This window comes from Fukomys damarensis, unplaced genomic scaffold (assembly GCF_012274545.1).
Source record: "Fukomys damarensis isolate Sample0158 unplaced genomic scaffold, DMR_v1.0_HiC HiC_scaffold_11, whole genome shotgun sequence".
Lineage (NCBI taxonomy): Eukaryota > Metazoa > Chordata > Mammalia > Rodentia > Bathyergidae > Fukomys > Fukomys damarensis.
In genome coordinates, this window is record NW_022900923.1 from 15394626 (window position 1) to 15418922 (window position 24297).

At 37.1% G+C, this 24297-nt stretch overlaps 1 protein-coding gene across 1 annotated transcript in view; it reads left to right on the plus strand.

The window, feature by feature from the left end:
• Nucleotides 1–20221, plus strand: part of Prrc2c (proline rich coiled-coil 2C) — an 80448-nt gene extending 60227 nt beyond the window's left edge. Inside the window, exons 24-35 of the mRNA XM_033762087.1 lie at nt 405–497; nt 3498–3599; nt 6466–6667; nt 9644–9847; nt 11208–11320; nt 11822–11958; nt 12876–13107; nt 13327–13434; nt 14550–14768; nt 15174–15277; nt 15628–15754; nt 18871–20221. Of these exons, the coding sequence (XP_033617978.1) occupies nt 405–497; nt 3498–3599; nt 6466–6667; nt 9644–9847; nt 11208–11320; nt 11822–11958; nt 12876–13107; nt 13327–13434; nt 14550–14768; nt 15174–15277; nt 15628–15754; nt 18871–19128 (1899 nt within the window). The 3' untranslated portion in view covers nt 19129–20221. The remainder of the gene's footprint in view (nt 1–404; nt 498–3497; nt 3600–6465; nt 6668–9643; nt 9848–11207; nt 11321–11821; nt 11959–12875; nt 13108–13326; nt 13435–14549; nt 14769–15173; nt 15278–15627; nt 15755–18870) is intronic.
• The last annotated feature ends 4076 nt before the right edge of the window (nt 20222–24297 follow it).

The window sequence follows — 24297 nt, forward strand, 5'->3', positions numbered from 1 at the left end:
AGTAAACAATGAGTATATCCTAAAAATCTGAATTTATTTTAACAGCTGATATTTTGATATTTGCTTATCTTCATTTTTTTAGGGAGAAAACAAAATCAGTAGTTGATTATAAGCTAAACTGAGTGTGGGAAACACATTAAAAAACTTTTAATAATAAAAAAACATTTGGTACTGTTGACTGCTCTTAGAACAGTGCAGTGCATTTTTAAATATGTACGATAGCTCCATAGCATTTGCAATGTTAGCATTTTAATGGTGGGGTGTCCATGTTCTAGTACTCTACTGAAACTCTGTAAGATTTGAGCAAAATGAATCTAAGGTGTGCCTTCTTCCAAAGCAGCTTTACAGTTGTTAGGCTGTCCTTAATTCACTTTGAAACTTTTTTCCCTATTACGCTTCCACAGGAGTCTGTAACAGACTATACTACACCTTCTTCTTCTCTCCCTAACACTGTGGCTACTAATAATGCAAAGATGGAGGATACTCTGGTCAATAATGTAAGTAATCAATCTGAGGTTTGGCAGATTTGGATAGGAACCTGACTGTTCTCTAATCCATCACCTTTCATTCTCACTGTAGTGCCCAATGTTCAAATCTTAACAGTGAAAGAGCTGATAGTACACTTGTTTTAGGAGCACTGTGGTACATTATAATTAGCAAAAATAATCATAGCTAGCTATTTTACTTTTCTCTTAAAGTCATAAGCTTTCCAATTAAGATGAAGGCTTGTAGTACCTAGGCTTGATGTCATGACTACTAATGCTCTTAATCACATTTTAGTAAGAATCTTTGTCCTTAGCACTACATTCTAAAAATTCACCATTTTATTTGCAGTGAAACCATACCCATTTAAGATAATTAGACTCAAAAGACAACTATAGTGCTCCCAAGAAATTATTTGTTTGTTATTTTTAATTTAAAAATATATAGCTGGCATGGTGATACACACCTGTAATTTCAGCATATTCAGGAGGCTTAAGCAAGAGGATCACAAGTTTGAGGCCAGCCTGGGCAATTTTAAACCCTGAGTAAAAATTAAAAATGCTAACAAAAAAGAAGTGGCCAGGAACATGACTCCTGCCTCTAGGTTCCACCACCATCCCCATAGTGGCAAGTGTGTGTGATTATTATAGCTATAAGGCTACATATGTGAAGTACTTTAGTTCCTAAATGCTATAGCATCGGGTGATGTCATGCTGTGAATTAACCCTAATTTCCTAGAGCAATCATGTTAGAATGCAAGACTGTTAGTAATACGTCATTTTGCCTGCCTCACTAACAGACAAAACTTGTAAATTTAAAAATGTTAGGTAACTTGGTACAGTCGTATGTTATACTTTAGAAGATGATTTTAGAAGTATGTCCTTTGAGTGAGGGGCAGATATGGTAGAAGTTTGATCACATGCTGTCATTAAATATTGCTCCCTATAATCAAGGGCTGTGAGACTCAAATGTTGATAATTCTTTATTTTTGTTAACTGTGTATAATACAAATCCAGCCAAAACAGTAGTGCAAAAAATTACAAAGCAACAGTCTCTTGGGCTAATTCTGTATAGGCTATACAGAAACAGCCACGATGAAATGTGCAGATCAGGCATGGTGAATACCTGTTGATAATTCTTTTCAGAAAATTTTTTACAGATAAATATTTGCCCAAAGAGCTTTAACTGTTATTTTAAGTATGAAATCCTTGATTTGCATATTGTTAGTCCCCGTGTGCCCTCGAGCATCCTGTGTATGCAATTTTAGAAAGGTGAGCTGCATTGTGAGCCATTTGATCCAACCTTGTAGTTCACTTGAGAGACTCTTACAGTGCAGTTAAGGAATGGAGAAGATTGAATCGCCTGTTTTTCTTAGTAATAAGAGCTTTGCAAGGTCTGATTAATATAATTTGCTCAGTTTTCAGATGTTTTAAAACTTCATGTGCTGAATTCTTCCCCTGTACCAATTTTCTGAGATAGGTTTAAATATTTTTGAAAATTTCCCAAGTAATGGAAAACTTGAAGAGAAACTTCCGTTCTGTTTGAATTCTAGTGTCACTGTCTGTTTTCAAATATGGAACCTGTGAAGTCTCAAAGATTAATCCTAGTATCTTTTCTCATTAAAAAAAAATTTCTATGACTACTTGTTTATGAATGTATGTAGTACTTTCTTCCAATCTATCCATTGAAAATACTTGAGTCCTTAAAATATTCAGATGAAGCCAGGCATGGTGGCACATACCTGTTAGGTTAGTTTGGGTTAGTTAGGTTAGTGAATTTAAGGCCAGATTGGACTACATAGTGCAACTGTGTTTCAAAAAAAAAACAAAATTTAGAGGAGCATTTTAATGGCTTCGACTAATTAGTATAGCAGCTTATACATTGGTAACTGCTAGAGTCTCCTATATAGGTGAATAGTCTACATTTGATTATTAGTCTGTATTCTGTGTGTATTTAAAAATGAAATGCCAGTTTGGGTCAGGGACTATTATAAATAGGAATGATTTAAAAAGTACTGCTTTCTTGTGCCAAGTAAGGTAGTGGTTCTGAGCTTAATGTGTTAAATATCCTAGGAAAATTTTCAGGACCTTTTGAAATGTTCTTTTTATTTTAATGAATCTGTTCAGAGCTTCCATTTTATGCATAGAACTTTTGTCCTATTAAAGGATTGTATTTGAGGCTTATTTCTTTTTATTGAAGCTTAATATGGCTTTTTTTTCTTATTTAGTTAACTGATTCATAAAATCATTAAATATTTTGAATGTCAGAAGAATCACTGTTAAGCAGTCCATGCTATAACAAATCTTGGTTAGGTAGTTCATAGTATCACAGAGTATCTGAAAACCCCTAAGCATCCTAGCCTTTTTTCCTGAACAACAAAATGAAATGTCAAAAGCAAACATACAATAGTACATAATAATATCCCAAGATCCAGAGACTTGGAAGAAAAAAAGATACAGGTAGTTTCTAATATCTTCAAGTTTCTAACAGTATTTAGCATGATCATTTTACTGCTCTAGCAAAAGTTTGGTCAGTGTAATAGCATAGTATTCGAAACTTTGCTCCAGATATCACTGCATGTTTTCACTGTCATGTTAATAATTCTGATAGAACCTATGGACCCCATTATGTGAAGGAAATTGTGTTCCTTAGAGAATTGCTATGAAGTTTGTCACTCAGCAGCAGCAGCAGCTGGGAGTAATTTGAAATACATTGGTGCTCAGGCCATCTCTGTCAGAACACCACATTTTAACAGCAGCCCCTGATCACTGAGATTCACTTCAAAATGGAAGAAGCACCACCTTCCAGTGTATACCTTGTACTTGGGACAAACTGTTTCACTTCAGAAGCTTTAATATAACTACTATAAATAATTAACTTATTTTAAGCATTCAAATAGTCCTGTTTGCTCTGATGGAAAGTAAGCACCACCCGTAGAGTACTTTAGCCCATCAGTAATGGAGCTTTTGTAGCATCCTTAGTTAGATTGTGATGTGTGTTGCCTGCCTTTTCAGGTGCCCTTGCCCAACACCCTTCCCCTCCCTAAGAGGGAGACTATACAACAGAGCTCCAGCCTCACTTCAGTTCCTCCCACTACTTTCAGCCTCACCTTCAAGGTATGTACAAAACCCATCTCTAAGGGGCCTTCCTTTTTGCATGCAAGGGGACATAAGCTAACAATATTCTTATATTTTTTTTTATTAGTTTTATGTGGTAAGCTACAATACTGTGCTGAAATAAGCGATATCAAATTATACTTTAAAATTGTATTTACTTTTAAAACCCTTAGCAATGAATTTAAATATCCTTATTTTTAAAGTGAGGCCTAGTTAATGATTGTAAATTTGTCTTTTAAAATACAGAATATTCATACTCTGTGTTAGTGCTTGTTTGCACTAAGTTCTTCAGAAGTTTTAATTTGGGATATATTAGTTATGTACAAAAGTAGCACCTTGTAAGTGGGCAGAACATTTTTGATGTTGATGTTTCAGTTTGTGTTTTTATCTATTTGTAATTCTGAGTGATGTTAATTCTTTTGTATAATTGAGTTAAGGCTAGAATTGAAATCTGTCTCATTGATGCTGTGTTCATAATTCAGCAAGTGCATAGTTTAACTCTGCTGTGCAGGTATTCCTAATGTTACACTGATCGACAGTGAATCTCTTTGATGATGTTCAGCAGAAGAAAAGGAAGTTAAATTGTTCCACCATGTACCCAGCCTCCTGATCGCTTGTTTTCCTTTCTTCCCAACTTCTTTATGAAAGGATTAAAGATACAAGTTTGATAGTATAAAATCTTACAGCAGCCTCTACTTCGTATCACCTGTTTTTACACAGTCCTTAGTGTGTTTCCAATTCCTGTTGAGCTTTTGCTGTTGTTTTTCTACTTGAATGATTTCCTCTCAATCTGTTCTTTACTTTGTCTTTTAATTTATGTAATTCTTACTAACTTTAAAATCTAGTTTTACCTAAGCAAATATAACATCATCTAAGTACTTTTAAGCCATTTGTTAATTCTGTAGAGTACTTGTTTAACCACTCTTTTTTTTTTTTTTTTTTCTTCTTCTTTTTTTGGTACTGGAGCTTGAACTCGGGCCCTTGCACTTGCAAGGCAGGAGGCAGAACCACTGAGCCAAATCCCTGACCCAGTCATTCAGTTTTAACATTCCAAAAAGAAAAAAAAAATCATTTAGCATTAAAATTATTAAATTGCATTCACTTAACTTTGCTCTGTCTTCTCTGTTTTTACCTTTTCTTATATCTCTCTTTGAGTGAAAGATAAAACATAGAAAAGTTCTGTGTGGACATCATTCTCAGTATGTATAGTTAAGTAATTGTTCTTTTTGTTTCCCTAAATTTTCCAGCATTTCTTCTGTTTAAGAAATGAATTTAAGCCATATACACTGTTAGGCAGTGTTCATTAACTGCAGTTTAATAATTTTATGTATTCTCAACGGAACAAAACTGGCATGAAAGACATTATACTCTTACTAAATTACTCTAGCCCACAAATCTCATGTAATACAAGCAAATTGCTTTATGGATAACTTCCTAACTTGTACCCTGGACTTTGATATCAAAATATATTTGAAACAAAACATAATTCTGAGAAAAGGAAATGACTAACTCAAACATAAAAATGTCCTGCTTTTTGAATATATAGGGATGGCAATTAGTCATTAAATAGTATTTGTCATTACTTGGTGGGCAAGATGAAATATTAGTTTTTCAAATTCTAAAAATTAGAATAAGTTAAAATTTTAGAAACTCATACTTAAAGGAGCCACAAACTTCCTAAATGCTATTACAATTGATATTTGTAGTGGGCTGGGGGTTTGGCTCAATGGTGCCACACCTGCCTTGCAAGCAAGCGCAAGGTTTTGAGTTCAATCCCTGGTATTGCAAAAAAAAAAAAGATAGTTATGGAAAGTACTTCATGTGAGTGATCACAACTAGCTCTTCCTGATCATAAGTTTTTCTCTTACCCCAGTATTTCCTCGGGTGCTGAAAACTTTAGAATATTTGTATCTGTTCTCTTGTTCAAATAGCCTTAAGGTACCTTAATTTCAGTCCAAATGATGGCCAGTTCAGAATCCGCTAGCTGTATGTAATTATTGAGCACTTAACCTACGGTTAGTTCAAATTCAGTTGTATTATAAGAGTAAGATAAAGTAGATGCTGCATCTGAAATTTTAATGTTAAAGTGTGTAATACATTAATTTTATGTTGATTATTATTGCAATAGAGTTTAATAAAATGTTATCAAAATATTACCTCTCTGTTTTTAGTTTTTTAAAATGTGGCCACTAGAGAACTTTTAATTATATATATATGGGTTATATTTATAAAATGTCTTTTTAACATTGCTGAACAGTCCTACTCTGAATAGGTTGAGATAAAATCTGTTTTCTGCCTTTTAAACTGCCTGGTATGCTGGCTCATGCCTGTAATCTCAGCACTTGGGAGGCTGAGGCAAGAGGATGAAAAGTTTGAGGCCAGGTTGGCTACATAGTTTTAAGCTAGCCTACATTACACAGTGTGATCTTTGTCTAAAAACAACCAGAATCTCTATTCAGATGGCCACAGTAAAGGGGCATTAGATTTCTTTTTTTACTCACCAGCGCCTAGCTGGTGGGGTTTGTTTAAATAATGCTAAGTTTCCTGATGCCATCAAAAAGTTCTCTGTAGACAGCAATGCAAGGCATGGTAGTACATGCCTGTAATCCCAGAACTCTGCAGATTTAAAGCTAGCCTGTGCTACATAGTGAGTTCAAGGTCAGCCTGAATCACATCATGATACCGTGTCAATAAAAAACGTTATCTGTAGAGACATGATTGACCACTCCCCCTCCCCCAGTTTGAGTAAAGGGGCAAGTGAAATGTGAAAGTCCTACATCTTTTGTTTTTGTGTATGTGTCTATATCTGTATATTAATTCTGTATTAACTTTTTTCTTTTCTCAACACATGTCCATTTTATTGCAGATGGAGTCTGCACGCAAGGCCTGGGAGAATTCTCCAAATGTGCGGGAAAAAGGTTCTCCAGTGACCTCCACAGCACCTCCTGTCGCCAGTGGAGTAAGCAGCAGTGCCAGTGGGCCAAGCCCTGCAAATTACAGCTCCTTCTCGAGTGCATCTGTGCCTCAGATTCCTGTCGCCTCCGTCACCCCTACAACCTCACTGTCAGGTGGAACTCTGCATCTTTCCTTGAATACCTCTTTAGGAATTCTTTTGTTTGTTTGCTTTCTGTGGTGCTGGAATTGAGCCTAGAGCTTTGCACATACTACAGAAAGTACCCCTGAGCTACATCCCAGTGACATATCTTGAATTATTTAAAATTTCTTATGATCTTGTCCTGTTCATTATCCCCTCATCAACTGTTACTGACAAAAGATACGAGATACTTACCAGCTCTTGAGTAAAACTTCTCTACCTTCTTATCCCCCTTTGTCCTCTTGAAAGTTTAGTTTGACAGATTGATGGGAAGCACACACATACACAAAATAGATAATAAAATGATTGGTGAGAAAGGTTTTTTTCTCTAAATTTTTCTGTAAAGTTTCCCTTCTATCAATTATGATGTATTACTAAATTGGATAAGCTCCAAAATAGAGTCGCACAGTTCTTAAATGTTTTGCAGTCTGTATCTAGTTTAAGGGCACCTTTGGCCTAAATCTGTTGAGAAAATTTGTATTTTTCTGGTGAAGAGGAAGGCACAGAGGATTTCCAGCCTCTCCTATTTATAGAAAATGATGAAATAAATGTTTTGGTGTGGTGGGGTTTTGTTTTTCTTTTTAAAAAAAAAAAAAAACGAGTCTAGGCCCGGGGATTTAACTCAGTGGTTCCCACTCCTGCCTCGCAAGTGCAAGGTTCCGAGTTCGATACCCTGTGCCAAAAAAAAAAAAAGAAAGAGAGAAGACTATTAGTGCTTGAAATTAGAATGTGTTTTTGCCTTTTTCTCCTAAATTTTGTGATTTTTTTCCCCCCTCTTGAACTGTTTGGAGGCTTTCTGACTCCTGAAGAGTCACTAAAGATGTTCCTAAAATATGGTTGTCTCTGGGAAAGTGTACCCTTTCCTTTTAGCTTATGTGCAACCATGTTTCTTGTGTTGAAAAAAAAATTTTTTTTTTTTTTTTTTGAGATAGGGTCTCACTATGTGACACTGACCTGGAACTCACTAGGTAGCCGAGGCTGGTCTTGAACTCACAGCGATCCTCCTGCCTCAGCCTCCCGAGTGCTGGGATTACAGGCGTGCACCACCACGCCTGTCCTGAAAAAAAATTTTTTTGTTTCAAGCTTTTCCAAATATGAGGTTCCTTTCCAGAAGATATAAAATGTTCATCACAGTAATACAGTCTGTAGCTTTTATTTGATGATTACAATATTGTTTCTCAGCCTTTTGCTGTTCTGTGCTAGTTTTAAATGCCAAAAAGCTAGTTGTTGGGTTATAGTACATTTATTTTTATATTATCCGAAATCAAAAGTATGTACTAAGACAAACTCATATTTTGCACTGCATTACAATTTCAAATGAAACAGTCTTCCAACTCTGTCCCTTTCCTCCCCCTTGTAATATTCCCCACTGCCCTTTGCCAGTGCGTCTTCATTTGTGCTCACTAGACCATCCTGGACCCCAGTGTACTTGAAGTGGAGTTGCTATACAAGTAATAAGACTGTGGTAGGACAATTTGGAAATTAAGGGACTGTAAAAGTTCCTCCTTCCATAGTATCTGGTGACTTTTTCCCAGGTTCAGATTATCTTTACTCCCCTTGACTAGAAATGAACAAATGATTGTATGTGTTTATTTGTTTGTTTATTTATTTATCTATTGGTACTGGGGATTGTACTTGGGACCTTGCGCTTGCTAGGCAGCCGGCAAGCACTACTGAGCTAAATCCCCACACCCACACACCTTTTTTTTTTAAAGACAGGGTCTCACTATGTAGTTGAGATTGCACTGGATCTCACTATGTAGCCCAGACTGGTCTCGAACTCAGTGCAGTCCTCCTACCTCAGCCTCCTGAGTGCTAGGATTACAGGTATGCGCCATCATGCCCTGCAAGTAGGATTATTTTTAAACAAGGACTTTTTGCCTTGTCAGGCTACTGGTAGAGACTCATCTGGTAGGCTCAGAGTAAAGCTTACCAGCACAGTACCTGCCTGGCAAGCTCAAGGCCCTGAGTTTGATTCCCCATACCCAAACAAGAGAGAGAGACTCATCTGGAAAGAGAAACACTTGAATCTTGGTCCATTCAGATGTTATATTACTAGAGGACAAAAGATAATAAACTAAATGTATCATTTTTAAATCAAATACCAGTGTTTTCATTTTGTTCCTATAAAATATTTGAGTTAAGAAATCTAACCTCAACTTTAAATGACTTTTTAGGAGCAGTTGAGATCTCAAGGTCTGTTTACATTCATAATTATTCCTAAGATGGAGCACTTTGTCCTTTTGTATCATTACACCTATGTCCAGTTATGAATGAATCTTTTGATTATCTTTTTTGTGATGATTAAAAGTTAAAATAGTAACTTGAGGTTTAAGGATAATAGGCCTTTGAGCTCTTGGCCTCCCTATTTTATGAGGCTTTTGTTTTGTTTCTTCCCTATTTTAATTTCCTATTTACATTTTTCCAAATTTTATAATCATGTGTAGCTTTAATGATGAATGTTGCTTTTGTAAGCCACCTCATACCCGCTTTTGGCTTGAGACAGTACATAGATAGTTATGCATCAGTATTCAGGAGGGATTGGTTCCAGAACTCTACCTCCACAATAACCAAAATCTGTGGATTTATGTCAAGTCTCATATACAATGGCATATCATTTGCTTGGGACCTTTGTACACTCTCCAGTATGCTTCAGGTTATCTGTAGATTACTTATGATACCTAACATGGTATAAGTGCTATGTGGTTATTACACTGTAAGGAAAATGATGAGGAAAAGGGTCTATGCACAAACACAGTTTTCTTTTCCCAGATATTTTCAGTCCATGGTTACTTGACTACTCAAATGTAGAACCCACAGATATAGAGGACTTAACTGTACTTGATGGGTATAAGCATTAATTTTCCAACGTGAGTTGGTACTATAAACAACAGTGGCACTTTTAAATATATTTTGTCTTCCCCTTATTTTATCTCTCCCCTAAATACAGGAGCTGGTACATACACTACCTCTTCTTTGAGTACAAAATCTACAACCACATCGGACCCTCCTAATATTTGTAAAGTGAAGCCCCAACAATTACAGACAAGCAGTCTGCCTTCTGCAAGTCATTTTTCACAGTTAAGCTGTATGCCTTCCCTTATTGCCCAACAACAACAGAGTCCACAAGTTTATGTGTCTCAGTCTGCAGCAGGTAATATTTTTAGGGTTAAATATAAAGAATTTTGAAAATGAAGACTTTTTAAAATGTTTTTTCTTGTAGTTAACCCTTCAAGCTTAAATATTTTTATATTCTTTGTAAATATGGCCACTTAAAAGCTGAATCTGATAAGAACATACATTACACTTGATCTTAGCTAACAGACCAAGAAGCAGTGTATTTTATTACCAGTTATTTCTTGTATACTTACGACAAATCAGTATCTAGTAAATTGCAAAATAACTTCCATACAGGACACTATTCCAATCAAATTATAAAACTTTTTGTTACTTGCAGTCTGACAGTAGACAGTGCAGTTCTTGGGAGAAAAGGAACTAAACGTAAAATAGCAAAGAACAGTGGGGAAACAGGGTACACACTTGCAGTCCTAGCAGTTGGGAGACTGAGGCAGGAAAATTACAAGTTCAAGGCCAGCCCGATAGCTAGATCTTATCTCAAAGAAGAAAATTATATAGTGGGTGAGGTAGCAGGCCTACTGAATTATCGGTGTTCACCTGAAACATTTGTATTTAATCCCAGTAGTGATTTAAGTTCAAAATAAAAATGATGATGCTGTTTCTTACCTCTCATAGAAAGATAACTAGCACTTGTTGATATCTGGCATTATTAGTAAAATTTTAACTGTGTAAATTGACATAATTCTTTCTGAAAAGCATCTTAGAGAATCTTTGTGCACGTGCCCACTGTATTAACAGTTTCAGTAGCAAGTAATTTTATACAGATAAACTTCGAAGGTCTTCATTGTTTATGATTATATCCAATTTTAAATGATACAAGTTCTCTATAGTTGTTAGTATATAAAAACAAGTCACAAAAATAATGTGTTAATCTACCAAACTTGCCAGGCATGGTGGTGCACGCCTGTAATCCCAGCACTCAGGCTGAGGCAGGAGGATTGCCGCGAATTTGAGGCCAGCCTGAACTATATAGCTAGACACTATGTCAAAAAAAGAATCTACAGAAATTATTTAAAATTATTAAACATCAATTATTTTGTAATATTTTGCTGTGTTCTAATAGGTAGATTTAAAAATTAGTAGGTTTATTGTGAATTTTTATGTGAAATTTTACTAGTACGTAGCCCATCGACAGTCTCCAACAGTGTCTGTCGTTTATAACCTCATTAATGCTAGAATTACACTGTCTTAATTTACATGTACCTTTCTGTGAGAAGCTTTGCATCTTTTTGCATTTGCATCTTGTCATGTCTAGTTTTTCTGTTGCTTGTATTTTCAGAGAACTTAATTTTAAATCTGCAAGACTTGATTTTTATTTACTATTTGAAAAATTACAAAGTTAGACATTACTACTTCTTTTCCCTAATGATTTGCAGCTCAAATCCCAGCTTTCTACATGGACACAAGTCATTTATTTAATACCCAGCATGCACGATTGGCTCCACCATCCCTGGCCCAGCAACAAGGCTTCCAGCCAGGTCTCTCTCAGGTAAATACCAAAGTTTTCTTCCCACCCTGTGTTTGTTTCTAGTTTGTAATTGTTTTACCTGTCTTAGACTACAAATTAAAGGCTTTTTAACCAACCCATGATTATCTTAATAGGATGTTAACAAAATTTTACAACTTTCCCAAATTTACCAGGTCTATAACAGTATAGAATAAGTCATGGATTTTGATGTTTACATGCTCGTTTGCAAAAGATCTAGCTCCCTGTTTCCTATTAGAGTTTCTTAGGCGAGAGAGCTCCTGTGCCATTTTAAGTTTGTGGAAGGTAACCAACAGATGGAGGGAGGAGCAGGGAGAGAACGGGATAGAAAAACTGAAGATGTATTATGTAAAAGTAACAATTCCCCACGATGGATACAAAAGGAAGTTGGTATAGGCTATTCTTTTATTATTTTGTCTCAAAGTGTTACTTTTGAGTGTTATGATTTATATTTATGTTCATTACATTTTTATATAGATGTTATTTTTTTTCATTTCATTGCAGCCAGCTTCAGTTCAGCAGATCCCAATCCCTATTTATGCACCGCTGCAAGGCCAGCATCAAGCCCAGCTGAGTTTGGGGGCTGGACCTGCTGTTTCCCAGGCTCAGGAGTTATTCAGCTCTTCACTTCAACCGTACAGGTAATTGCTTTAAAAGTTAGGTTTGTAGTGCTGCCATGCCTGCCTCACAAGCACAAGATCCTGAGTTTGATTGGGGCATGGGGGGTGGTATGTTTGTAGCTGGGTGTGGTGGTGCACACCTGTAATCCCAACATTCAGAAGGCTGAGGCAGGAGATAGCTGTGAGTTTAAGGCCAGCCTGGACTATACAACAAAAAAGGGTTATGTTTGTAATACTAGAAATAATGTAATTGCTGACCCTTCTTACTATTGTCACTACTGCTCTCTTCCCCCAAAAGCTGGGATGACCATATTATAAACAGCATTAAATAATTAAGCATATTCATTATATATGTGAACCTCAATCTCCAGTAAGTTCAACATACTTTATTGGGGGTAGGGGGTGGGAGTCAAAGCTTTTCCCTCCCTCTCCTGGTACTGGGGATCAAACGCAGGACCTTGCATTTGCAGGGCAGGCGTGAGCTAAATCCCTGGCCCCTTCAAAACTTGAAGGAGTGATTTCTACCCTTTAACAATCAGTAATCACGGAAAATTACTAAAGAATCTAAAAGTTTACGTGTTATATGACTACTAGCACTAATCCAGATCTCTGGACTAGAATGTCACCAAAGAGAAAAATAAATTTGGTTCTTAGCTTTGTAATGAACAGAGAGAGGGAGTTATTCTTATAGTTCAAGAGGTAAAATACAACCAGTATGTCAGGGAGAGTAAGGGTTTTTCCAGAACTTCTACATGACCCTTTGAACTACAGAGCTTTGTTATTTAAAGGGCCCTAAATCTTGAAACAAATTCCTTAAAACAGTGTGTATTCTCTGCCTCTTTTCTTGGATTCTGTGCTAATTTAGAGTACTTGGTCATTTTGGATTCCAAGTAAAATTAACTTGTAATATAACCTTTTCTTCTTTAATACTTATGTAGATCTCAGCCAGCCTTTATGCAGAGCAGCCTGTCCCAGCCATCTGTGGTTCTTTCCGGTACTGCTATCCACAACTTTCCAGCCGTCCAGCACCAGGAGCTTGCCAAGGCACAGTCTGGTCTTGCCTTTCAACAAACTTCAAATACTCAGCCTATTCCTATATTGTATGAACATCAGCTAGGGCAGGCATCAGGACTAGGAGGTTCTCAGCTGATTGATACACATCTTCTCCAGGTAAGGCAAGAGCCAGAATGATGCATGATCATTGTATTCCTGTTTTTCTAAGAACATCCAGATTATTTTAAGGAAGCATTTTTAGGGGGAAAAAAAAGTATGAGATAAGTATGGATGTTAAAAGATACAATTTAAAAAGTGATCTTCCTTTTTATATGATGCTAGTATTAGAGGTTACTTTGAGTTGGTAACTCTCCCTCTTTACAACATTGTTTTTAGGCTAGAGCAAATCTTACCCAGGCCTCAAATCTTTATTCTGGACAAGTACAACAACCTGGCCAGACAAATTTTTATAACACTGCCCAATCACCGAGTGCTCTCCAGCAGGTAAACTATGGCATGGTAAATTTCCTTAATTTTCTTTATTATTATTTTTATTGTTTGGGAATTCATGTAGAACCAAGATGGGAGGAGTGGTTTTCAAACTTTACTGAGGTGCTCTGGCTATTCCATAAAGACTACTGGTAGTGGAAGGTATTTTATTCAGTCCCATTAATAGCCTTGGGATCTCCTCACTCCCTTACCCTCTATTTCAATTATTTCTGGTTTTTATTTCTCTCTTTTGATGGATTTCCCAGTGGTAGCTTATTTTAACAAAGAGATCCATGAAGGTAAAAGTTTGAAAACCATTTTTTCGGAATATATTTGCACTTGCCGGGCGTGGTGGTGCACGCTTATAATCCCAGCACTCAAGAGGCTGAGGCAGGAGGATTGCTGTGAGTTCGAGACCAGCCTGGGCTACATAGTGAGTTCCAGGTCAGTCTCGACTACGTAGTGAGAACCTGTCTCAAAAAACAAACAAAAAACCCTCAAAAACACTAAAAATATTTGAGAACTTGTGACTACTTTCTTCAATTATGTCATGTATTTTGTGGTTATTTGACATGTGCAATGGATAATTTCAAGATAGCCATAATTATTTCATTTACAGTTGTAGTGTCCTCACTATAAGGAACATTAGTAGTACTATAGTTAAATGTGGTCCTATGAGTTTACATTGCCTGCCAAGTGTGATGGATTGTGCCCACTCCCAACTACTCAGGAAGCTAAGGCCAGAGATAATCACTCAAACCATGAGTTCAGTGCCAGCCTGGGAGACATTGCAAGCAAGACCCTATCCAAAGGAAAAAAAAAAAAAGGATCATAATGCCTAGCAAAATCCTAACTGTGCTAGTTTTCAGAAATACTATATATCGTATTCACACAATGATAACAGTTGCCCAACACATGTCCATGTCATTAAGCCACACATTGCACTTTGTCTATAAAAAAATGGAGGCAGTAGCCACTAAGCAGATACTTGTATATGAAGTATATTAGTCAATTAATGTATTCTATTTACAGTCTTTAAAAAATTATTTAAAGAGTTGTATGTAGTTATAGGGTTGTGAATTCTGTAGTTATAAGCAAATCATTGCAGTTTCTGTTTGCTTGTTTTCTAGGTTACAGTACCTTTACCAGCATCCCAGCTTTCCTTGCCTAATTTTGGATCCACAGGACAGCCTTTGATTGCTTTGCCTCAGACTCTTCAGCCCCCATTGCAGCATACCACCCCGCAAGCACAGGCTCAGAGTCTGAGCCGTCCTGCACAAGTGAGCCAGCCTTTCAGAGGATTAATTCCTGCTGGAACACAGCATAGCATGATTGCAACTGCAGGGAAAGTAAGTAAAGAGAAATTGGTGGAACCTGTTTGAGAATTTAAGGCCATGTGTTCAGATGTGAGTATCTGTGTGGTCTATAAAAATGAAATACACTAGTTTTTACCACCATACAGAAAATCTTAAACCCTGATATACTATTTATGATATACTATTATTGATGCATTTGGCCCACTTTTATATTTGCCTAGTAAAAAAAAAAGTTTGTAAAGTTTATGGAAGAATTGGATTTTCTGATAGCCTTGTACTTGTTTAATTCTAGGTATTTGGCCTGAAAATGTCATGAAATTTAAACCCCTACTAGTAGGTTCTTAGTCCTTTTCTAGGTTAAGCCTTCATGTTTGGACATTAAACAGCAGTTGGGGTATCAAGTTGAAGGACTGTTAAATTTGTTCTCTGTTTCCTTAGATGTCTGAAATGGAGCTAAAAGCCTTTGGAAGTGGCATTGACATAAAACCAGGCACACCTCCGATCGGCGGTAGAAGCACCACACCGACATCTAGTCCCTTCCGGTAAAGTGGGACATTTAAATTTGCTTATGAAATTTTCAAATAATTGATCACCACTTGTTTGTTAAATACTTAATATATATCATTTATCCAGTGTTGAACAGAAAAGTACTTAACAAGACACTCAGTTTTACAATTTTGTCTAAAACGTTAATTTATATGTATTTTTAAAAAATAATACAATGCAAGTATAGCTAGCCTCCTTTCTCCTTTGCCTCTGCAGTGTCTCTCCTGCCAGTGTACTGTAACTTTTTATCAAGTGTGATACAAATGTCAAGAACAATGTCTGTAAAAATCTAACACCATTATTTAGTCAGTACTACCATACTGACCAGTGGTGGCTTCTTTCCCAGGGCTACTTCAACCAGTCCCAACAGCCAGTCCAGCAAAATGAATAGCATTGTCTATCAGAAGCAGTTCCAGTCAACACCTGCCACTGTGAGAATGACACAGCCTTTTCCTACACAGTTTGCACCCCAGGTAGGCAGATATAAGTAAGAATGAGTATTATTTACTTGCATATCATTGCTAATCTGACTAAATCCCTGCTTTCATAATCTTACCATGTTAATCAGTTAAGAAGTGTAGTTTTGAATGAAAAAATTTCTAATTTTAACAGTAAATTTGATACTCAAAAATATTTGTTGCAATTTATAGCTGGAAACAGGTAGTAATTGTGTAGTTTTATAGCAGACAATAGAAATAGTCAAAAGATTCCCCACACAGCTCTGATAATTTGAGTCTTGTTTCTTTTATCTTTTTTTAGGAGGTTGGCTTTTAAGTGAAGGGTCCCAGTGCTTGAAGTTTTCTAGGTTTAAAGTGGGGGGTTTTTTGTTGTTGTTTATGATTTTTAAGACACAATGTGCAGTTGAAGTAAAAATTTCCAAAAATGTGTCATAAAACTAGTGGCTTCTCTTCCCTTTGCTAATTATACTGAAGGACTAAAACTGATAAATAACAAATTAGAATTGGTTCCTGAGAAACACTTTGGTGAATTCATAGACTTTATCTACTGATTATGTTTGATATAGGTATGTGCCTTTTCTGCGACTGTAACTTTTTAAAAGATACTTTAATAGCCTTTCTATCTCTCCTGTAGAATTTGCAGCTGAGATACTAGAACCAACTGAAGTACCACAGCATGCTTTGCCTAATTTTTTTGTTAAATTCTCCCAAGCATGACTTGTTTGTTCTTTGTTAATGAAATGGCACAATCCATAGACTTCCTTTCACTGGTAGGATGGGAACAGATTTACTCTGGGATAAGCCAACCTGGTCTAGTTGGCAATTTTTTTTTTAACAGTTCAATGTTGTATGTTTTGTTTTTTTCACTCAGATTCTCTCTCAGCCTAACCTGGTCCCTCCATTGGTAAGAGCCCCACATACTAACACCTTCCCAGCGCCTGTTCAGAGGCCACCAATGGCACTGGCCAGTCAGATGCCTCCTCCGCTGACCACAGGCCTCATGAGCCATGCTCGTTTGCCACATGTAGCCAGGGGTCCTTGTGGATCACTATCTGGAGTCAGAGGTAATCAGGCCCAGGCTGCGTTGAAGGCTGAACAAGACATGAAGGTTAGTACAGTGTTAACAGCCATCAGAGCAAGAGTCTTTCTCTGAACCATGTCTTAAAATGCTCTGGACCCATAACCGTGTATCCGGGCATTCACTGTCTGAGCAGCAAGATACTGTTATTTGTTCCTTTTTTTTTTTTTTTTTTTTTATTTTTTTTTTTTTTTTTTTTTTTTTTTTTTTTTTTTTAAGTTTCTATTTTTATTCCTCCCCACCTTTTTCCCTTTTTCTGTTCCCCCCTATTCCCCCACTCCAGCTGTACACATAGATTAAAATTTTATAAATTCCAGCCAGATGAATTGCTTTAAAAAAAATAAGTACTTGAGGGAGATCTGAGTTTGGATGCTATATTTTTTGAAAGAGCAAGAAAGTAATACTGATTAATGCAGGCTTCCTCGTTTTCTTTCACTTTTTTTTTCTTTCTTTTCCTCTTTTTTTCTTTTTCTTCCTTCCCTTCCCTCCTTCCTTCCTACCCCATCCCGCTTATAATATAATTATGGTTATGTGAAAACTTTGGAATGGCTAAGACATGTTGCTTATCTTGATTTTTTTCTCCTTCACAAGTCTTTCAAGCACAGTTTTCTTGAGCTGTTACGCCACCCTTTTTTACCTGCCACTTGAGTGTGGCTCTGCTCCCCAGTGGATTGTGTAGCTTTAGATGAAGAGATCAGGAAAGCACTTTGGGATCCTTCTTGATGGAAGGCACAAATAAACATGAGGTTTGCTAAAGCAGAAGAGTGCCTTCAGGAGTCTGTGTGGGGACAGTTTTTATCATACTAAACCGTACCTGTCTGCCTGTTGCAGTTTCTGTATTTACTTTAGGGTTGAGTGTAGCAATCAGTGATTTCACCAGTTTTCTCGCTGCGTAGATCAGAGGAGAACAAAGAAAAACTTACTGCTTACAAAGAGGAAAATGTTAACAGTGATGCTTTACTCTGAATTAGAACCAAGTCTGTGATGATCTTGTTAGAGAATTCAGTTGACTGATGAAAGTTTGTCTGGATTGACATCCTCTGTGTTTCTGATGCTGGGTAATCAAATTTAATGACTACCCTTCAGTAAAACTCTTATTAAAATATCTACTTTTATTAGGCTGTGTACCTAGGGTTTTCATGTTTGTTACTACTAAAAATACTAGCGTGCATAAAAAGCTTTGGAGATTATTTGGCCTTGTTTGTATTTCTGCTCCTGGCTTCTTGGCACTTGATTTTCACACATTCTCATGTTAGAAAAATAACATTAGAGCTTAATAATTTTAATGGGATGGGAGAATATACAGATACTTTGAAAATTGCTTTAATGTTTGGATAGTACAGGTTACCTGTAGAACATGAAGGAATTTTTTGTATATGTAAGAGGTGTTGAAACTTAAGAATTAATTGTGTGTGTTACAGATGGACGTAAGTATGTTCTTGGGGCACATAGTCAATAAAACTAAGAAATTATTTTACCAGCTCAGAATGTGGTAGGAGCTATCAGAACTTAGTGATCAAGTGAAGTTGTAGTTACTAATTTCTGATGCTCTTCCCCTGCAGAAGAGAGCTGTGGGAAGAGGACTCAGCCACAAGACATTTGGTCCTAGGTGTTGGTAATGCCACAATATAAGTGCTTCCTTTTCATTTTATTGTAGACCACATATTGATAACTAGAAGTTTTAAGTGTTACATGTATGTTTTCAGACTTGCAAGCAGCCTCCCTGAATAAAATTTGGTATTAATGAGCTAGCTGTTCCAGAAAAAAATAAGAACCAGCAGCAATTTTACTTTACTGTTAATAAGAGGGCAGATGCTGAAAAATGGTGGGAGGTGGTCTTCTTTCATATGTTAAAAAACCACATGGAATGTTTCCAAAGATAGGAAGAAGTCTATGCATTAAAAGCTGATCAATCAATGAGGTATTTTTGGCTTTGGCCGAACCAGGTTGAGGAAAACTGATTTGTGATTGGTGAAAGAGTTTGAACTAAGATTGATTTGACAGGCTTTGGTAGTGCTGCAGCATTTTCAATTATTGTTTCTCATTTTTAAAGGCAAAACAGAGAGCAGAGGTTCTTCAATCCACGCAACGGTTCTTCTCTGAACAACAACAGAGCAAACAGATAGGAGGCAAAGCCCAGAAAGTGGACAGTGATTCAAGTAAACCTCCTGAAACACTGACAGACCCTCCTGGTGTCTGTCAGGAAAAAGTAGAAGAGAAGCCACCCCCCGCGTCTGCCATAGCCACCAAACCTGTCAGGACTGGACCAATCAAACCTCAGGCGATCAAAACTGAAGAAACAAAATCTTAAGGGACATGGTGGTGTGTTGCAGAGCATTGAGGGAGGGGGAGGGGGAAGTCAGATAACGCCAGCAGACATGGGGCTAAAATGGTTTGTGACATTATCCTGTGTAGCGCTTCGGGATGCACAAGGGACATAGGAACAAATTACACTGGCACACAGCTGCTGCACCAGTTACACTAGGCTTTGCAAGCTTGCATCTACTATAGAACATTTGCTTGGTTGATGGCCATGCATCTTCAGTCAGAATTTTATAAACAGATATGTGCACACACTCCTTAAGTGCATATAATTTAGACCCAAAAATCTTTATGGTTAGATGAATCACCAAAAATAGGAGGAAAATAGCACCACACAGGAATAGCTCAGCCTGAACAACGTAGTGGTCCCAGCTAATACATCAGATAGGGTTTCTTTGCTCCCTTATGTTCTTTGGTACAGCTATAGCAGTTATAGTGTTTAAAGGCCTGGAGGTGAAGAACTTCAGATAACTGGTGCTGGATAGAGGAGCCTTATTTTTTTCTATGGCAGCTTGCTGTTTTTGTAACATGGTGATTGGTTTGAAAAAAATCAAAGTACAGTAGTAACTGATCTCCCCTTCTTCGTGGATGTGCAAGCAAGGATTAAATATTGATGTTAGCGTCCTTGAACATACCCAAATGAGTGATGTTTGTCTACAACTTCTTTCTGAAAGGATGCAGTTTTGGTTGTGGTCTGAAGCTTTGAAGCACTACTACTTGGCATCTCTCTCTTCAGTGGAGCTCTTACGTTTCAAACATGACAGATTTGATAAAATACTAGTTAGGTTGAGTATTGCTTGCCTTCACTCAATCATCTTTGTATGAATCCTTTTCTTTTTCTTCTTCTGTTGTTTTGTGTTTACCCCAGGTTTTTTAAAAATGGTTTTTAGCTGATGTTCATGAAGAGAAATTAAACTGCCGTCAATGAAAGGAAACCCTATCTAAGAAAGTACATTTCTTTCCAGAGCTGTGTCATATCATCCTTTGGGCCCTCTGCTGGCAAAAATAGAATCAAGTCTGAAATAATGCCTTTTTAATTGTATCCTCTAGTATTATAGATGTAGGACAGTACTGTATCATACCTCTGTGAATGTAAAATATCTTGTACCTGCTTTATGATACGTAGTAGTGACCGTGCTTTATCAGAGCTGTTTTTAATGATGTTACTCTAGAATGTTTTCTTTCCAGATGATGATTTAAGATGCTAATAAAAAAATGGTGCCAGGTACCACAACAGTAACAGAACTTTGCTGTTTTCTGGGTATTATTCTTTTCTTTGTTTTTTTGTTTTTGTTTTTTTAATGGAGTGTGCTGGATGTCTATAATTTTGTTCAGATGACTGCAGAACCTGGAAAAGCTGTTGCTGCTATTGATGCATAACATACTGCTATTATTGGTCTTTTTATATAAATATAAATATATATATATACATATATATATATAATTTGAATTTTTGGAAACTTTAACTGTGCTGTCAACTTTGGAAAAAGTTATCCCAGTTTACTGTGTTGAGTTGGCATTGTACAGAAATTAACAGCCATATTGGTCTAGAAATGTTAATTTTTTTTTTCATTTGTACAGGGGTAACGCACTGTATTAAATATGTAAGGTCTTATCTACGTGGGTTTGATTACAGAAACTAATAAAGTATTCTCTAAATAATGAATCTTGTGCTTCTAATCCATTCTTCATATCTAAAGTAAGGCCTGTCATGTGCTAAAAAATAGTGCATTATGCTCCATTAAAAGGTTATCACCCAAAGGTTTGATTTCGAATAGATGTCTTCTTAATGATTCAAAGTGCCAGATACAGAGAAAAGTTTCACCTTTCTTCTGGACAGAAATTAGAGGTTCAAAAATAGACCTGAGTATTTACATTTATATTTTTCACATTTTTATTGTGATGTTTTATCATTTTCTCGGTTTTTAGAGTACTGAAATATTGTAATTGCTTATCCTAAAATTCCCGATTCCAACCCAGAACACATGGCTTCCAGACCTAGCTTTTGCAAAACCAGTGGTTCCATCACTAATGACATGTAAGCCTTCTTTATTCATGGATACTGTGACTGAAACACTTAAAATACTCAGAGACATCCACATGAGGTTTTTCTCAAAATACAGTCTAATTAAAAACTCTTGACTTATTACAAGTACTAAATTTGAGAAGAGTACAATAAAGTAGGAAATGCAAACTGCCAAAGAGTTACCACTTCATATATTCTTATCAAATCATTAGCTTGCCTCTATTTTTCATATTGTAGTACTTAAATTTTAGGACCCAAAAGGTAACCAGCAACCTGGAGTATATCCAGTTACAGGCCACCAGGTATATGTATGCTGCTCAGTTGGCTGTGTTTACATAAAATATCACTGATGCCTTTGCCTAGCATCTACAAGGGAAAAACTGACAACGAAAGCCTGTCTAATGAAAGTAATTGTAAAAGAGTTTCTCCACCAGTTAATTGGTTATGCAGATGTCATCTGGCTTCTCTCACATGCAGTCAAATAACCTTTGGGTAATGGGTGGTGCAATTAGTAGATGACAGATGTAGTCATTATAACCTAAACATTCTTTGTTCCTGGAGGTACTCTGTTGAGGAGGAGTTGTCATCCAGGTCTTTTTCCTTAGTTACTAAATTGTGCTAATGATAGGGTGTTTGGGGTGAGAGGAGGGTATGGTTTGAAAAGTCTTTATTTTTACAGTATAAATTATTTTTAAATAAAGCTAGAACTCTTGGCTAGAGACAAGATACACAAGGTAAAATGAGAATGTATTTGCCAGGCTGTGGTCAGAACCATCATTTCTAAAGGGTGATTTCTGCTGCCATGGAACCATACTGTATTTTATAATTTCTTTCCAGTGTTTTTGTTAACCCTTGCAATGTAGATAAATAACAAAGCCTTCTTAGGGGCATCTTAGAAGCTTAAGATTTATTAAGTATCATAAGAAATTTCAACCATAAAATGTCAACTTGTAAAATAAGAGCAGGGAAGTAATGTTTTGATGTTACACTGGCCCACTTTAGCATATGGATGTTGGTTTTTACTGACCAAAGGGAAGTATTTTCTTCGCCTCCTTTCCGCCCTCGTGTACTGGTCTTCATACCCTATGTAGAAAACAGTCTGCTTTTGGAGTTCAAAGTGAAGGCACTATGTAGTTTTTCAGAAGACAGTGGCAACACATTTCAAGCCACAGTGCTATTGATTTTTGTGTTTTGGAGAGTGTAATAGAGGCAAATTTCTGTGGCAATTTGATCCGGTGTCTTTGGATTCTAAAGTAACACTTAGATGTATCTCTCTGGAGCTGATTAGGAAATGTAAAAGGTATAGATACTCTGAATTGCTTGATTTTAGGCATACATTTATTTTTCTACCTCATCTTTTCATGTAGGGCTGTGCCATTTCTTTCCGATGTCTGCCAAGGAGTCTTACATACCTGTCATCTTTGGTCTTTGTTTTCTTTGTAAGTGAAATAGCATAGTTGATCATAAGGCAGTCAGTACAGAATTCCTTTGCATTTTTATATTTTACCTTAGTTTTCAAGTTTCTTCCATACCAAATTTGATAGTTTTATTTGTTTGTTTGTTTGTTTGTTGTTGTTTGGTACCGAGGAACAAACTCAGGTCCTTGTGCATGCATGTGAGTTAAGCACTGTGCTGTTGAGCTACATCCCTGGCTAAATTTGATAATTTTTTTAGAGTGAAAAATAAACCAAGTAATAAACATTATCTACTAGATGTGGCCAGAGGTCAGTAATATATTAGCAATTAGTAAAAATTTGGTTAACAGAACCACTAACTTACGGTTTTCTTTTTACATTCCCTTAACAATGTGCAGTCAGAGAACAGAGACTTAACTGAGCTAGAGTTGATAAACAACAGACAAGGTTCTGGTATAATTATGTAAAGGGTCAGAGGTGCAGGGAATATACTAGGTGTGATCAAAAAATACATTTCCCATTAATCATAAAAATGCTTCCCCTCAGTGGCCCTGGCAGTGCTCCGTCCCCCAGTGTTGCCAAGTCTCTTGGAGAAGTGAGTTGCACCAAGCCCATCCCTGTACCAGCCTCAGCCACGCCTCAAATTCCAGCTCCCACCTCGTCCTATGTGGCGTTCTGAGCCAAGTGAACAATGCCTGCTTCTTGCCATCACTGCTCTCCACAAAGCAGTTTCTGGACCCGGTACCAAAAAAATAAACTGGCAGTATAAATCCAAACTGCAATGTAGTTAGAATTACTGAAGATGGCTGTGAAATTGCTAGCCATCTGTGTAATTTGCATTAATTTTCCTGAACTAGAACTTTAAGAATTAAATGCAAAATCACCAGGACAGCCAATACAAGTGGTTTTGTGTTCCATCTCTATTGTGTGGTGTTTGAACTTTTCAAGAATGTGGTGAGAACAACTACAGAACACCATGACAAAGGTGTTTACCCCCTACTGAAGTCCAAGTCGCGCTGGAAAATGAGAATTTGTGAAGATGAGTGACCAAGAAAGTGGTGTCTCTGAGGAAAATTGACTCATCAATCGTGTATACCACTGTACCCCCACCGTGTGTGGAGACTTCCCAAGCAGCACCTCTGCCCAGCTTTGATTATGGATTCTATGCACAGTACCTCCTTAAGGGGATCCAAAGCTCTGTTCCCTGGAGGGCTGTGGCACAGATTCCATTGTCTGTATGAAGACTGTGTCAACAGAATCAGAAGACGAGCATATGTATACCCAAGCTGCCTGGGAGCAGCCATGAGACTGATGACTGGCATCCCCAGCAGAGAGCTGAAGGGCGGGGTGGTGGTGACCGACAGTGCCTGCATGCACCTGGGACACCTGGCAAGTCCAAGTGTAGTTTAAGTGTTAAATTTAGAAGAGATGTCATTCAGAACTCTGTCTCCCTGAAAATAAGACCGGCCTGGAAAACTAGAAATTGAAAATTCCAGCCCTTATCAGCCTATCCTTGCCTTTACCTCCCCTTACAGAGCCACTGTGCAAGAGAATAGTGAGGTGTAATCTGCGTGACACTGGCCACCTCCATGGTAATGACCTGTGAGGACTTATATTCGGGGGAAGAAGGTACCTTCACAGCTTCACAGTTAACTCTGGGTAGAATATATGGAAACTGCATTCTTAAAAAAAAAAAAAAATGCTTCCCTCCACATCA